The sequence below is a fragment of the Episyrphus balteatus genome, chromosome 1, assembly GCF_945859705.1.
Source record: "Episyrphus balteatus chromosome 1, idEpiBalt1.1, whole genome shotgun sequence".
NCBI lineage: Eukaryota > Metazoa > Arthropoda > Insecta > Diptera > Syrphidae > Episyrphus > Episyrphus balteatus.
Window position 1 is genome coordinate 124829298 of NC_079134.1, and position 16217 is coordinate 124845514.

Here is a 16217-nt window from a genome sequence, read left to right on the forward strand (position 1 = left end):
AAACATGAATTTTTATCTTCTCATGTCATTAATTCCATTTTTTTTCCTAACAATTATGAAAAATTTTATACCATCTGAAAGCTTGTTGTCTTAGCTCAAAATATATATATCGATCAGGTCTATGAGACATCTACAAAAAGAGCTAGAATTTTTTGAACTCTATCAAATTTCATTAAAAAAAGCAAAAAAAACATTTATGATTATGTTCTCAGGCTATGGAATCAATTTTTTTATTTGACAACCTATATTTTACACCATGTGAAAGCTTATTATTTTACCTTTCATATGACGTATCAATCTCATTTCAAAGATGCCTACAAGAGAAGTAAGAATTTTGTAAAGTCAACCATGTCGAATTTCCAGACTTAGATTATGGTACTTCCCACACTGGTGGCTGTTCGGGGGGTAACAGATCTCTACTGGTGTTTTGAGGTTTTTCGCAAGTTTCTTGATTTAACATTGTGTAGCTTGTAGTTAGTCTACCGTTATGTTTGGTATACCAAATGAAAGGTAATTGTATCTGTTGAATTCTAAAATTTTATTTTACCGTTATATCAAAATTGTGTTTACAAAAATGATTGAAACTTCGCGCACATTTAGTCGTAGTCATGGTCTATCATTACTCCGTATACTTTATTCCTGTACCTATTAAAGAAAAAAAGATAAAAATAAAAAACAATGAAAATCGATTAAAAACGGCAAAAAAACGTGTTTTTTTAGAAACTTGTTTCATCCGTTGTTCAGTCAAAACTCACTAAACGATTCCAAATTCTTGCACATGTATGCATAAAGCCAAAACCTACATGTCCTATAAGTTTGAGATTTTTTGAATGCTCCAAAAAAAGCTAAAAATCAAAAACTACCCAAAAATACCCCTAAATAACAAGGTGTTTTTCAAAAATTCATATTTCGAAACGCAGAGTGTTAGAAAAAAAATCGTCTCAGACGCCTAATTTTTTTTTTCTCATCTTTCACCTGGCACCTTTAGAATTGTCAAAAAAAATTTCCTTTACCCAAAATCATCATTTTGTCAAAGCCCCAACACGTGTACAACGTTCAAACAAAACGTTATAGCTTAGTTTCAGAATTTTTTAGAATTTTTTCTTAAATGCAGTTATTCTTAAATTAATCTCATCTATCTATAGCAAAAAAAAATTAATTCTCTACGACTTTGCGTTTAGATTTTAGCCCAAATTTCATCTTTCCGTTTTACCCCTGTTTACCCTATTAAATGACGGAATTTTTAAAAATCCTTCATTTGGATTAAGCTTAAGGTTATTATCTTTCAAATAAGCTATAGAAGATTTTTGTATCTCTAATTTTGAATTGAAATTTTTTGCCGCACTGCGAAAGTGCGAGAGTATAACGTTAGAAAATGGCGTCACTTTTTTGTGGTGGCTGCCATGGTTCATCGATTTATAAGAAGTTATCACGTCAAAAATTTACTATAATTAAATTAGGTATGTTTTTTCTTATTTTTCTAATTATTTGGAGACGGTAGCAGAAGCAAACTAATTGAAATGTCAAACTAAAACCTGAACGCTTTTCGAGTTTTCAAAAACTTTTTGCGGATAACCTCATTTTGGCTTTGGTGTGAAAAACCTATTTAATCTTTTCTTGGCTGCCAAAAAAAGAGCGCCTTTATGACTGGAGCTGGAGTTGCCTAGATGGTAAAATTGTATTTCTGTGTCGTTTAACTCTAGCGGGGTTTAGTATGTTAAAGAATTTTATACAAATCCATAAGATCATTTACTATAATTTTTTTTACTAATTTATTACAACTTTATATTTTTTACAAATATACAGACCTAAAAAAAAAACAAACAAATACAAAAAAATTGTTGAACTTAGCAACGCAAGACGTAACATCTTTAACTTCAACTGATGTACTTTCAGAAATATTAAAAAGTTTTTTGTATTCATAAGATTTTTAAATTTTAATCAACTTCTGTTTTTGTTTCAGCTTTCTAACTTATTATTATCATTATCTACTAGGTAATTAAATGTTTTTTATACCGTCTGTCTTTTACATGTGCTCTTTTTTTCTATAATTTTTTTATTTAATTTTAAATTGCAATTAGATAATATAAAAACATAAATACATTAAGTCTCAACAATTAATAGGGTACTCTAGATGTCTCATATAAATGCTCAAATTTTATAATAAAAAATCGCTATATCTGAGAATTTTATCTCGAATTGAAATTATTTTCACAAAAATTAAACTTGTCCTCTACACACTTTTCTGCCTTAAACACAAGAGAAAAAAAAAGTTCAACTGCTAAATTTAAATTTAGCCGATTTTTGCATTTTTCTTAATGAAAAATATAAATATTGAAAGTCGAATAGAATGTTTTCAGTTTGTCTGTCTGTCTGTATTGAACTTTCGCAACGAGAGCAAGTTCTCTTCTCACGTGGTTTAAATTATATTTATTTATTTAATTTTTTATTTTATATACAATATTTATTTTTAAAAGAAAATTATGTCAAAAATCGTGTGGGCACCAATAAATGTTCCTCTGCGCAGGAGAATACAAACTTTTACAACTGCCGTCTATATGTTGCTTGTAGTTGGTTTTTGTTTAGCTTCGCATTTATTTTACATTTTATTGCTGGTGAGAGAAAACTGTCCTCTATTCTATTTAAGTGATTATTATTTTAAAATTCGAAAGAACAGTGAGTTTCTGAGTAAAAACGAAAATTGTATTTTTATAGAAAAAAAAATTAATTTTCTCGACCGCCAAACCACCGACTCACGTTTGGAGGAAAAATGCACCGAAGGCTTTAGATAGATAGATCTTTTCGACATCGATGAATCAGCGACAAATTCAGTCTTTTATTTTCTTATTTGTACTCGGTCGAAAAACCGCCAAAGCATCGCCACCGCACGCTTCATTTTTTTTTTTCGATGTCGATCGGTCCTCAAAAAGTCGTGCAGCGGAATTCCATTTTTGCTTCTCATCTTCGCGATTTTTTTTGTGCAAGTTTTATGATTTACGCGTAACTTTGTGACATTTGCGACTATTTACAATTTGTTGCTTAACTAATGTAAGCAAACGAAATTAGAAAAGTTATGTTTGAAACATAAGAAAAAGATGAATACCTTTTGTGCTACCATCATAATATTGTGAATACATTAACATTTTTTCATGCTATTACTTATTTCTATCATACCAGAGAGATATTTGTTGTTTTTTTTTTCTAAAGGATTCCTTAATAAACTGTTCATTTTGTTCATGTAGTTTGTGCCTACAAGTGCAATGTAGTAGTGTAACTTCGAGTGACGTGTCACGTTTTCGAAATACTTGAATATTAACAGGTCAAAAACGCGTTTTTTGGGTACTTCTGACGTCGAATTACATCACTGTTTAAGATTATTTTTGAAAAGTTTAATTTAAAACAAAATTAATTTTTCGAATTTTTTTCATGTCAATCGTTTGTGACTGTTTGACTTGCTTGTTATTTTGTTGTTAAAAAAATAAAAAAAAAGTACCAGTTAGTCATGTTTTTTTTTTCAAAACTGAAATAATATAGACTTTTTATAACCATTCGGTTAGAAATCGTTTTTGACAACATAGTTTTTGAGAAAAGAAAAACTAATTAAATTTCACCACACTTTCATGTTGTTTATCATTATGGGCGGAGCTATGCATAAAATTCATGATGATGATGGAGATATTATTTTTTTTTTGACGTGAGCAACATGTTGCAGTTTCTACTTCAAAGATGGGAAATGGATTTTGAATTTTTAATTGAATACAAATTTCGAATTTACCAATGAAATAGTTTGTGGCTTCATACATTGTTTGTGATAGCCTATTTTCCAAAAAATTGGAATCAATCTAAGAAATCGTTTGTGAAAACCTATTTTGTATGTGACAGCTATGTTATTGTCCTACTTCTTATGCACGAAAAAAAAGTGATGTAATTTGTTGGAACTATCATGGTTAGTTGAGAAAAAGTGTAAAAAAAACCAAAATAAATAAATGTTTTTACACTTCGAAAAATATTTGTATTATGTGATTTTTAAGGTGAAATTAAACAAATAAACCATAGGTTTTTAAGGGGATTGTTATATAGACGACATTCAATCAAGTTAGCATTCTAAGTCAAATAAATAACATTTGAGGCGAAATGCCCACACCAGTGGATTTACTTTTTTCTAATTAATAAATTTAAAAGGTCACTGTGGCGTATGAGTACTATTTTTTTTTGTGAGGTGAATTAAAACTAATGCTTCTATTATTTTTAAAATAAACGTAGGATAGCGAAAATAAAAGTTGAGCCATCCTGAGCTAACCTTGAGCAAACAAACGACGGTTTTACCATAATGATTTTTCCACAGGAAAAAAAAAATCACAATTTTTTCAGTGAAAAAATAGTGGAATAAAGAAAAAAAAGTTGGGCCCCATTAACGTTGATCAAACGAACCGGAGGAGTGCAAAATTAATAATTTTTACAATGAATACATTTTTTTTTTTTTGACTTTTTAGGTGAAAACAAAAATAAATCCGGTGCAATATTTAGAACAAGGGTAGCGAAAACAAATTTTGGGCTATCTTAGGCTAACCTTGGGCAATCTAATCAGGCAAGTTTGAAAAATAGATTGCTCTTACAGTTCAAAACACTTTTATGGTAGTTTACTTGTAGATTTGAAGAGCTGGCTCTAAATAAATTAAAAAAAAAATTTATATTGGGGAAGAGCCGACATTTAAATTTTGTTAAATGAAAAAAAAAATTGTTTTTTTATTTGACTTTTTTGGAAAAAAAAAATAAACGCAGTTTTATTACAATCGCTTTGGGTATATTGTGTGCAAGGTTTAGTTTAAATCGTTAGAGCCATTTTCGAGTTATTTGGTATGACTTGAAAAATTGGTATGGGAGGTACAGGAAGATTTCTTTTTAGTATGCAAATTACCAATACGAATTTATAATAGAATTTTAATTGCATTTTATTTCCTTCCAATTCCAGGTATTTGGAAATTATTATTTGAAAGCTCTGTTAATTGCATACGGAATCTGGATTTATTTCGACAGAGAAAAGTCTGAAAATGAAGTCAGAGGCTCAGGGTAAGTAATTCTAACTTAAATACAAATTTTGACATGCTCAACTGTTTCCTACCTAAGATTGAGATGGATGCGAGATAATTTCTTTTGGAAACATTTTCGAGATTATTTTCCTGTGGAACTTGTGAAAACCGAAGAACTACCACCAAACAAGAACTATCTTCTAGCATGTTATCCACATGGAGTAACTTCGTAAATAAATCACACATTAAAAATGCATACCACTTCTGAATTAAAACTATAATTCAAATTTTAAAGAATTGGTGGCTTCATAAACATTGTGGTGGACATTTCAAAATGGGATGAACTATTTCCAAAAGTTCGTCCAATCGGAGCAACCATGGCATTTCAATTTAGTACACCTTTTTGGCGTCATATAGTCAAGTTATGGGGCTTAATATCGGTGACAAAGAAGTCTCTCTTAAACAATCTGACAACTTCAAATGATCCCAATGATCCAATAAATGCTGCTGATGGATATACTGCATCAGCTGTTGCAGTGGCAGTTGGTGGAGCAAAAGAAGCTCTCGATTCGAAACCTGGCAAATACATTATTACTATTAAAGATCGAAAAGGTTTCATTAAAGTAGCCATGCAAACGGGGTAAGATGATGTTTGTTCAATTTTCAAGATCAATATATTTATTTGAGTGTTTTCAGTGCTGCCATTGTGCCAGTATTTTCATTTGGTGAAGTTGATGTATTTGATCAATTGGATAATCCACCAAATTCATTTGTCAGAAATATGCAATTGTTGGTGAAAAAAGTCACTGGTATTTCTCCGTTAATTATTCTGGGAAGAGGATTTTTTCAGTACAATATTGGAATGCTACCGCAGCGTAGGCGTATTGTACAAGTTGGTAAGTTATTTGGTCTTGAGTTTTGGGAATTTGAAGTTAACTGACAGTTTTAATGTTTTGTTTTTAAGTTGGCGCTCCAATCGATGTACCAAAATCTGATGATCCAAAAAAAGAAGATGTTGAAAAGTATCATCAGAAATTTATGGATGATTTGAATGCACTATTTGAAACACATAAGGCTAAATATATTCCAGAATCAGAAAAGACCTTTTTAGTGATGACGTAGTTAAAGGATATTACTATAATGTCAAAACATTATGTTAATAAAAATATTTAAACTATAAAAAGTAACAACTTTTTGAATTTTTCTTATAGCACAGAAAATTAAGTATACAATAAGAGCCACTTTTTGGAACGAAATACAGGAAGGCTGATCTGAAAGAAAGTTTGTAGATATACTTATTTTTATTGGTACGTCCGCCACCCTTCTGGCACACAATCTGCCATTTTGGAAAACGTAAATTAATTTATATTTGAAGAAAATTTGTCCACCCGTTTTAGTCCAAGAGCTAGTGGCATATTTGACTAAGGTAGCTCTTTTAAGGCTGAAAATTCGTACAGTGGTAGTTTTCAGCATGCTTAGTAAGAAAATCTTGGTCTGGCAGGCCTCAGCGGTGCACATCATATATATATTTGACCTTGAAAGTTTAATTTTCAACTTTTTTTGCCCAAAATTTGACTTTGAAATCGATTATTTCAAAAAGTATTGATTAAAATAACTTGATTTAAAAACTTATATAAAGTGTAATATTTTGCCTTTTGAAAAATGTATCACTCATAACTGTAGGTGTTGCCGTCGTTTTTAAATAATTTTTTTTTATTTTGAGTTACTTTTTTAGAAAATTGCCCCTCCCTCCTAAACGGGGGGGAGATAGACCCAAAAAATATAAAATACAAAAAAAAAATTTGAACCAAAAATGGTTTTCTAAGGCGGAGAAAATTAGTAACTGATTCTTGCAGAGGAGTTAAATACAAGCATTTTTTACTATGGGGGGGGTCTATTAAACTTTCAAGGTCAAATATATATATGATGTGCACCGCTGAGGCCTGCCAGACCAAGATTTTCTTACTTAGCATGCTGAAAACTACCACTGTACGAATTTTCAGCCTTAAAAGAGCTACCTTAGTCAAATGTGCCACTAGCTCTCCTACTATTTATGCAATGGAACAGTGTACAGATGAGCCATGAGCGTACAAACGTACAGATGTACAAACCAACTGACGGCATGGTGAAAACCACTTCTTTGGATTTCTCCATCTAAATTACTTGCGATATATGTAGGTAGGTACTGTATTAAATCATGTTATTCTTTCGTACAAAAAACAGACCATGACATTATTATTATAGAGAATGCAAAAAAATGGGTCCCGGAAGTCCGTCTGTATGTCTGTTTATTTGCCTCTCTGCCAGTCTGTCTGTCTGTATAACCTAAATGGATGGGCCGATTAACATCAAACTTGGTACCTATGTATCGTTTTTCGCAGACTCTCTAGAGGGGTTTTTGGAATTAATTTTTTTGGATTAAAAATAACGAAAAAGTTAAATTTTCTTAAAAACGAATCCAACGAATTTGTTTAAGAAATTCAAATGTTAGTTTTTAGGTAGGTAAGGTCTGGGTGTTTTCATAAACGTCTGCCTAACTTAGTCCTGCGTTAGTCGTGTTCATAAAGTCAGATCAGCGATCGGACTAACTTAGTCCAACTGCAGTTCTGCTGTTCATAAACGTCAGTATGTCGTCAACATCGGGCAGATTGCGCATGCGCAGCCAAAATTTTATTGCTGCAGAACTCAAGAAGAAATTTATTTGACTCCTGATTCGATTTTTTTGTGTTAATAAATTTAAATATTGTTAAAAAAAATGAAAAGCAAGCATATTAATTAGGGTGGTGCAAAAAATGTTTCTTTTTTCATTTTTCGAAAAATTTAAATTTTAATGACACAGAAAATTTCGAAATCGTGTTTTTTGAGATGATGAGTTTATATTAAATTTTTTTCGTATTAGGGTGGCTCTAAAAAATGTTATCTTCTACAGTTGCTTGAAGAATTCCAAAAAAATCAACGTGGATATTGTTTTGACCGAATTATTGAAGAAAAACAAAAATTTCCATTAGGGTGGTTCAAACTTTTTTTTTTTTAATTAATTACAAAAATTATTTTTCACTGCAGATAAAGTTTGTAAAACATGGTTTATGAAATATAATGTAAAATTGGGGTAGGTATTTTCGAATTAGGGGGCTCAGAAAAATGGTATATTTAACATTTACGCTTGGAATTCAACCAAATTAAATTTAATTAATTCGGCATGAATTTAATATTACTATAGCAAAAACGCACTTAACAAACTTTCTGTGCACTAAAAATCATTTTTTTTTTTTTCAAACGCGTAAAAAAACTTTCTAAACCTTTTTTAAACCCTAATTAAAAATATTTTTTCCATAGATAATTTGTTTTAAATGTGAACTACTCTGTGTTTTTATTATTTTTTTTTAGAAGAAAGTATTTTTTTTAGCCACCCTAATGTAACACGGTTTACAAATTTTTCGTGTTATTAAAAACAATATTTTCGGGAACTGAAAAAGAAATATTTTTTTGCTTAGGTAAACAAAACTCATTCTGTGGTAATTTTTTTATATTTTTTTTCTGACGTTTATGAACACTCAGTGACTGCTGAAAATTGTACCAACGCAGGCCTGCAAACATTCTGCAGAATTGGTGTGTTCATTAATGCAGCAAAGCCGAAAGACGATTGTACTGACGCAGATTTCCGACGTTTATGAAAACACCCTCTATCTTTTCATAGAATTTCTTTTTTTTTCGAAAATCATTATTAACGGTACCTGATTTTCTGCAAAACTACTCATTAAATTTCAAGGACTTTTTTCATACAAAAGCATTTATACAGTTTTTATATAAATCAGAAATAAAATTTTGAAAAAAATAATTTTTGGATTTACCTACATAAATAAAAAATCAAATTTTTGAAAAAAAAAACCGGACATTGAATTGTTTTGAAATTTTAGTTTAAGATTGATAAGTATTTTCTACAAAATGGAATACCAATTTTATTTTAGATTCTTTTTTTCAAAAAATTATTTAAAAAAATAAGTTTTTTTTTGAAAACGGCTCTGAGGATTTTGAAATTTTTTTTCTTAAAATGCATCTTATTTAAAGATATCAAATTGCATACTTGTTTTGGAGCTCAATTCGTTTTCAGATGTTGTTTTTTGTTTTGGCTTTGAAAAAGCGATTTTTTTTGTCCATTCTAAATTTCTATTTAAAATCTCTTAAACATTTTAGTAACTTTAAACCTAAGAGCAAGTTCGTGCGAAAAAAAAAATGAAAAATTAATGTTTTGAAAATGGACCAATGATGTTTTGTTTTAACTTTGTTTTTATGTGTCAATTAATAATTCATTTTTAGTCTCTCAGTTTTTAAATTCCTGTGGGTACAAAGGAATTATGGAAAAGTAAAAGTTATAATGTAAATTTTACCAAGTGAATGATGATGGTCATTTCATAAGTTTAACGAAAATCTTGTGTCCTTTGAAAAATCTTTAATTAATTCTTGTTAAGAAAAAGTATTAACTGAATATATTGTTTTTTTTTTTTCTTTGGAAAAAGCAAAACAAAACCAGTGGTTGTTTTACAACGGCTTAAGCATCTTAGTTTTAAATATTTAACTTTATTTGTTTATATAGTGAAAAAATACATTAAAATAATATTTAAAATTAAAATAATGAATTAAGTAAATTAATTAATTAATATGAGTATACATAAATATACATAAAACATTTTATTTATTTTATTTGCTCTGTTTTCAATATAAAATTATTATTATTATGTTTTCAATATAATATTAAAAACTTTTACCAGAAGCGTCGCAAGGCAAACTGATAGGTACCTACAATATTAGGTATATTGGTACAATCACAAATAGTGTGGATCATTTATATTGTATAAGTAAGATTTATAGTCTTAATTATTATTATTTCTATTCCTGCCAAAAAATACAGCACCAAGGATGACTGCTCCCGCTGCAGCACCTGCAACCCAAGGAAGATAGGGAGTTGCAGCTGCAACTTTTTCTTTTGCAATTTCCCAAAAATTCTTTTCAATTTCCATTTCAAGTTGTTGAGGCATAACATTTTGTTCTTCTTTGGTTACTGAAAAAAATCAAATAGAAACAAAAAATTGTTAATATTAAAATATATGTATGTACAAACATTTATCTATATTACAAAAAAGTATTAATGAAATACTTACGGAAAAGATCTTTGATATTTTGTAGATCTTGACTCTCAGAGCGTTTTGATATAATTTTTCTCGCATTTCGAACTTCGTGATACATGACATCGATTTGATTATTTGATAAGAATCGTAAAAGATTTACTTCTTTATCCCAAAAAAATTTGATCTCCCTTTTCTTTAATGCTGTTTCAAGTGCTTCGAACATCTGTAATAATAGGTAGTTTTTTTTTTTTTAATTAATAATTTTTTGTGTGAAATTTTATTGAATAAGTTTTTAGACATTTTGTGCATTCAAGGGGATACTTACATCATCCATAATCGATTCATTTGGATTGTTCCAGTAATTTTGCTCATACAATTGACTGTGCCACAAAAACAATGTTTTAATATAATAACTTTTCAAATTGACCAATCCCGGATTCATATCTCGAAATTTCTTCATCATTCGCAAAGCATTCTTAAATTGATTTCTTCCCGTTAAAAGTCTTCTCTCCGATTCCGTGTACGAACATTGAAACGATGGATTGCTAGATTTTCCAATAGCTGGCTTAGGAATAGCCTCCCAAGTGTCACATTCTTCAATCAATTCACTAAATGGAGATACTGATTGTGATTTCGAAAATCGAAATCCTGGAACAAAATCAATTGATATTTCATCATAGCTACAACTTCTAACGGTAATTGTATGAGCTGGTCCTTGTTTTTTGTATCTTAATAGTATTTTCTCATAATTGTATGTTAGCGTATGGCTAATTTTAATTAAATATTTAGTTAAGGTTCCTTCAAACCAACTTTGGAATTTGTCAAGTAATAAATAGCCACTGTCGTTTGTGATGTGTTTTAAAAATTTATACAAAAATTCTCTTCGTGGATTTTGAGTGTCAACTTTATGAATAACGCTGACCAAGTTTATCCACACATTTCCGCCATTTAATGGATCTTCTTCTAGATGGACGTCGTCAGGGAAAGGAAATTCAAGTCTCACTACCAGATCAAATTCGTTAGGCTTGGTTACTTTTAAATTGTCAGCGTAACTTCCTGTGAAAAAGAATTAAATACAAATTCAAAAATGTCACTCTTTTAACATCCTCTTTTTGTTCAGGGCCTTAAAACAGACATTTTATTTAAACAAAATTACCAATTGAGTATACTTACCGCATAAACTTAAATCTGCAAAAAGAGCTTTGAAAATTTCATTTTCTTTGAGGCCGTTTATGATAGATTGCCTTACAAAATCATATAATTTGGTATACTCCTCGCGGTCAACATCAATGTTGATTGCCTTACTTATTGAATGATAAAATTCTTCCATCTGAAAAAAATGAATTGGTTTTAGTAAAACAAAGTTTCAAAAAATATGTTTTTTTAATATTAGGTTACGCACCTCAAATATATCTTAAAAAAAATGTGTCGTGAAAGTGAGGGGAATTATATTGGAAATAGCAAAAATCTGCCAAAAAAAAACCATGAAAGCATGACTTTTAAAAATTACACTGTGTTACAAAATAAAAAATCATGTCAATTACTTTGGAAGTGACCTACCAGAGGTTGTAGGTATTACTGAGTACATCATATTTCGGAACTTAAAATTTTTCGTAGACCCTCAAAATTTCAAGTTAGCATCAAAAAACCGTTTTTCAATGTTTTCAGATTTCAACGATTTTTTACACAGCCATTTTTCGGTAAATTTCAGATTTTTTTACAGTTGTAAACAGAGGAGTACTTATTTTTTTATTATGCTAAAGTACCAAATTGGGTGTAGATTTTACAGACTGAATCTCAAAGTAAAACATTTATTCACCGTTTTTTAGAGTTCGCAGACCGTTTTAAGCTACATTTTGTGTTTTGAAAATATTTTTTATAAACAATTTTATTGCTCTTTTTATGCTTTATCAAGAAAGCTTTTATTCATTAAAATCAATTAGAAATTGTGGAAGTTATGGGTATTTTACTCGAGAAAGAAATTTCAATTTATTGCAATAAAAACCAATTTTCATGATTTTTTTTTAATTTTATCAAAATTTTTAGGGTGTTTGGGCACAACTGACATCAGATTCGGATTCAGCACGTCAAAATAGGCAGGTTCGGTCAAAACTATTGGCACTTTTTTTTTTGGCTTGTGTTATCATGTTCAAGAAAAAAAGAACAGTATTTAAAATTTATATCTGAGCAACCAAAATCGATATCAAAATTTTTCAAACGTAGTTACAAAGAATAACATTTTTCTAAAAATTAAGACCATTCAAAATTTTCTACCGTTATTATGACCAGAGAAATTAATTTTTCATTCTTTCACTGTCCCAAAAAATTGAAATTTCTTTCTCGAGTAAAAAAACCACAACTTCCACAACGTCTAACTAATTTTGATAAATTAAAACTTTTTTTATTCAACATAAATAATACAAAAAAAAACTGTTTACAAAAAAAAAAAATTCAAAACACAAAATGTAGCTTAAAACGGTCTCCGAATTCTAAAAAACGGTGAAAAAAATGTATTACTTTGAGATTCAGTCCATAAAATCTACACCCAATTTGGTACTTGAGCATAATAAAAAAATATTTTCAAAAAGAACAAGTACTCCTCTGTTAAGAACTGTAAAAAAAATTGAAATTGTTTTAATAAAAAAAATTTTGGTGAAAGGGTGTCTTTTTCGAACAGGCAGTATAATCTGTATTTGGTCCCAAAAAGCCAAGATTCATTTTATTTTTGGTTTTGATGCCAATTAATACGTTTATATATAAGTTCTTAGACGTTTTACACGAATCATTAGCTTTTTGGGACCAATTACAGATTTTACCATCTCTTCGAAAAAAATACCATTTCACCCACTTTTTTTTATGAAAACTCTTTATTCTTGCTTTCTATCCCAAAATCAATGTTTTTGCCAAATTTCATTAGGTAGGCCCTTCATTTTTGTTTTCACTAAAAAAAAACACCCTTTTAACTATGATATTTTTATAGACACTGTAGATTCTTGTTTCTTATCTCAAAAGTAACATAATTCCTGAATTTCAATAGGGTACCACTAGTATTACTCTACTATTGCACACTTTTCCAAATATGCGCATATTTTCTCGACACCTAAAAAAACACCCTTTCACATGAAAAAAATGCATAGTTATACTTTATACGTCATTCTTATGGGAAAGACAACATTTTAATAAATTTCGTAACTGTAACTTTTACACCATTGATTTTATCGGACTTATTGCGGATTTTCCTTATTTCCCCAAAAAAATACCCTTTCACCAAAAATATTTTTAAAAACATTATGAATCTTTTGTCCCTGCTTTATCTAAAACCTTCATCCCGAATTTTGTCAGTGTAGCATGTTTTTCACATACGTTTCTGTTATATTTTACCTGTTGAAGTAAAAAAACAAGCACCCTTGTTTTTAATCGGTAATTCTTAGAGCAATCGTATTGACTATATTTTTATGTCATTAGATTCAGCATCAAAAAATACCTTGAAAACATTTGTGTCATATGATGATACTTGACAAACAAATTTTTTTCAGTATATTTTTGACCTTCACCCCCTACCTCTTGTCCGCGAAAAAACACCCTTCCACCCAACTTTTTGTATAGACTTTTTTTTGTCCTTGGTTCTTATCCCAAAAGCAAACTTTTTGCCAAGTCTCATGAGTGTAACAATTTTTTTTTATTTCTTGATTTTATGTACTATTTTACCTGTACTAATTAACAACATAGTCGTTTTCAACCAGAAAACGTTTAAGTAATCGCTGTATACAAATTTTAGAAAATTTACCAAATATAAATTTTTTTGATTTTAAAAAATATTTCAAAACATATTTTTTGAAAAATCAATTTTGTGAAAACGGGTTGATGAATTTTTTTTCGAAATTTCGTTTTTATATGTTGAATAATATTTTCTTAAAAATGGCATATCAATTTTATTTTTGAAAAATGCTAGAAAATTTGTAGGTATACATAAAAAATATTTTTTTAAAAAACGGCTCTAACGGTTTTCAGTTTTTTTCCTAAAAGATTCTTTTTATTCGAGAAATCAAATGGCATACTTGGTTTGGTGTAAAAAATCATTTAAAATGGAATTAATGATAAAAACAGATTTTATTAACATATACAATTTTTTCTTATTTTGTTCAACAAAAATCTTTCACATTTGAGCTTTTACCATAAGAGCAAGTATGTACGTGAGACGAATTCCTTCATACACCTAGAATAATAAAAAAAAATTAATTATTAAGATTTAAGCAAATTGCTTTAGTTCAGTGGCACAAATGCGCCCTAACTTTTTTATCTTTACGTAATATGCATGTCTTATTGATATCTCGAATTATTTCTTATTTTTTGTTAACAAAAGTGATATAAATTTTCTCGTCAAATATTTAATATTCTCTTATGGATTTTCCAAACGACCGACACAGCCCTGCTCTACTACTATGTAGTATGTACATTTAAAATAAATACAAAATCAAAACAACACTAACACTGACTAATTTTTCTCTTAATTTCTTTGGACCGGATGAAGGAAGGTTCGAATTAAAATAAGCAAAGATACTTTAAATTTCAAATAAATATCTGACCTATAGATTTTCATCCCCATAAACGATTTGTTTACATTTAAATACCTATTTCTTATTTCATTCTATATTATCACGAAGAAACCATAAATACAACAAAAACATTTTGATAAGAATATAGGTACTCATTATTTGTATTTGTGCGTATTTGTACACATACACATCATTGAAAAGTAATTTCAGCTGATTTTTATTTTGTAAGCAAGCAAACCGGTATGTCAGCAATATATATATGTGTAGAGTTGCCATCAGAGAATATTTTTTATTCGCAATTTAATTTTTTTTTTTTAATTTACCCAATTGGTTCAAAAATTATTACTTTTCCACAAATATAATTGCTAATTTTGTTCTATTTATAAATAGTTTTATTAGAGTTCCTGTTGCAGAACAAGTGATTTATTATTTTTTTTTTATTTTCCAAAAAAATTAAAATTTGTCTCTAGTTTTAGTTTTTATCATCTCAAAGACTTTTCTTTGACCGAAACTGAGAAAGTGAATACCTATAAATATTTCAAATTTGTTTTGCTGAGTTTCTGAAAGGCAAGAGTTCTAAGGAACTATATTCAGGGTCTTGATTTGATATCGCTGAAGGTTCTGATATTTCAGCGAGATTTAAAAAAATGTTCCTCTTAATTTGAGTCATTTTTTTATAAAATTTTTTCAAACTTTTTCTTGTAAATGTTGAATGGCAACTCTATATTCGGTATCTCTAAGATATTTTTTACACGTTCTCTCACTCTTGCAAACGTCAAAATATTTGTTTTCATAAAACTAATGCATTTTTTCAATTTACACATGATGTTACACAAATATTAAAATACAAAATTACTGTTTAAACCAATAGGCACGTTTTAGTACTTAAATAAATTGTTTTATATTATGAATATTTTTGGATTTCACAGAAACTTCTAGAAAAAGGGATGAATTTAAAAGTAATGGTATAACGGTTGGACGTATACAAAGTGCATCTATCTACCTTCTACCCATATAATCCGCACTGTATTGAGTAGGTATATCGTAAAAATGCACACGCAAGCAGTTCAAATTACAACAAAAAGACCGAAAATAGATTAATATTTTTCACATACTTAAAGTTCACTTACCTTTACCTTTTATTTAATAATAATAATTAATGTATATTTTAAGTGAATTGTAAACAAAATGAACTCGATACGATAAAATAATAAACTACTTGTCAAAACATTTGTAGAAATATTGATATAAGAGAAAAACAAAAAAAAACAAATGGTGCTGCTACGAGCTTAACTACGTCTAGCTTCTGTGACTTAAAGTTGACTAATTTCATTTTTGTGACTGTAAATGTGAGACCTGCTATGGCTGGATTTGTCATTAGGAGAAGTAACTCCATATGGAGTAGAATTTAGTAGTTTTTTATCTGTGTTCTGAAACACTGTTTTTTTTAAGAGTAAATTTTAGTAAAGAGAAATAAAAAAAAATTATCTTTCTTTCTTATAGGG

At 29.0% G+C, this 16217-nt stretch overlaps 2 protein-coding genes across 3 annotated transcripts; one reads left to right on the forward strand and one right to left on the reverse strand.

The window, feature by feature from the left end:
- The first annotated feature begins 2483 nt into the window (after positions 1–2483).
- LOC129910639 (diacylglycerol O-acyltransferase 2-like) lies at positions 2484–6152 on the forward strand. Its single transcript, XM_055988093.1, has 6 exons — positions 2484–2570; positions 4973–5070; positions 5128–5259; positions 5326–5670; positions 5727–5926; positions 5995–6152. The coding sequence occupies exons 1-6, from the start codon at positions 2484–2486 to the stop codon at positions 6150–6152; spliced, it is 1020 nt and encodes a 339-aa protein (XP_055844068.1).
- A 3436-nt stretch (positions 6153–9588) lies between these two features.
- Positions 9589–16012, reverse strand: LOC129906145 (cyclic GMP-AMP synthase-like receptor). Of its 2 annotated transcripts, XM_055981796.1 has the most exons (6): positions 15843–16012; positions 11559–11624; positions 11330–11486; positions 10482–11212; positions 10190–10379; positions 9589–10089 (listed from the first exon to the last, which is right to left on the reverse strand). In XM_055981796.1, exons 3-6 carry the CDS (start codon positions 11484–11486, stop codon positions 9902–9904), a joined length of 1266 nt encoding a protein of 421 aa, XP_055837771.1. In that variant the 5' UTR covers positions 11559–11624; positions 15843–16012; the 3' UTR covers positions 9589–9901. The 2 variants fall into 2 exon arrangements, with proteins under 2 accessions (XP_055837771.1, XP_055837770.1); XM_055981795.1 differs by lacking the exon at positions 11559–11624.
- Between the last annotated feature and the right edge of the window lie 205 nt (positions 16013–16217).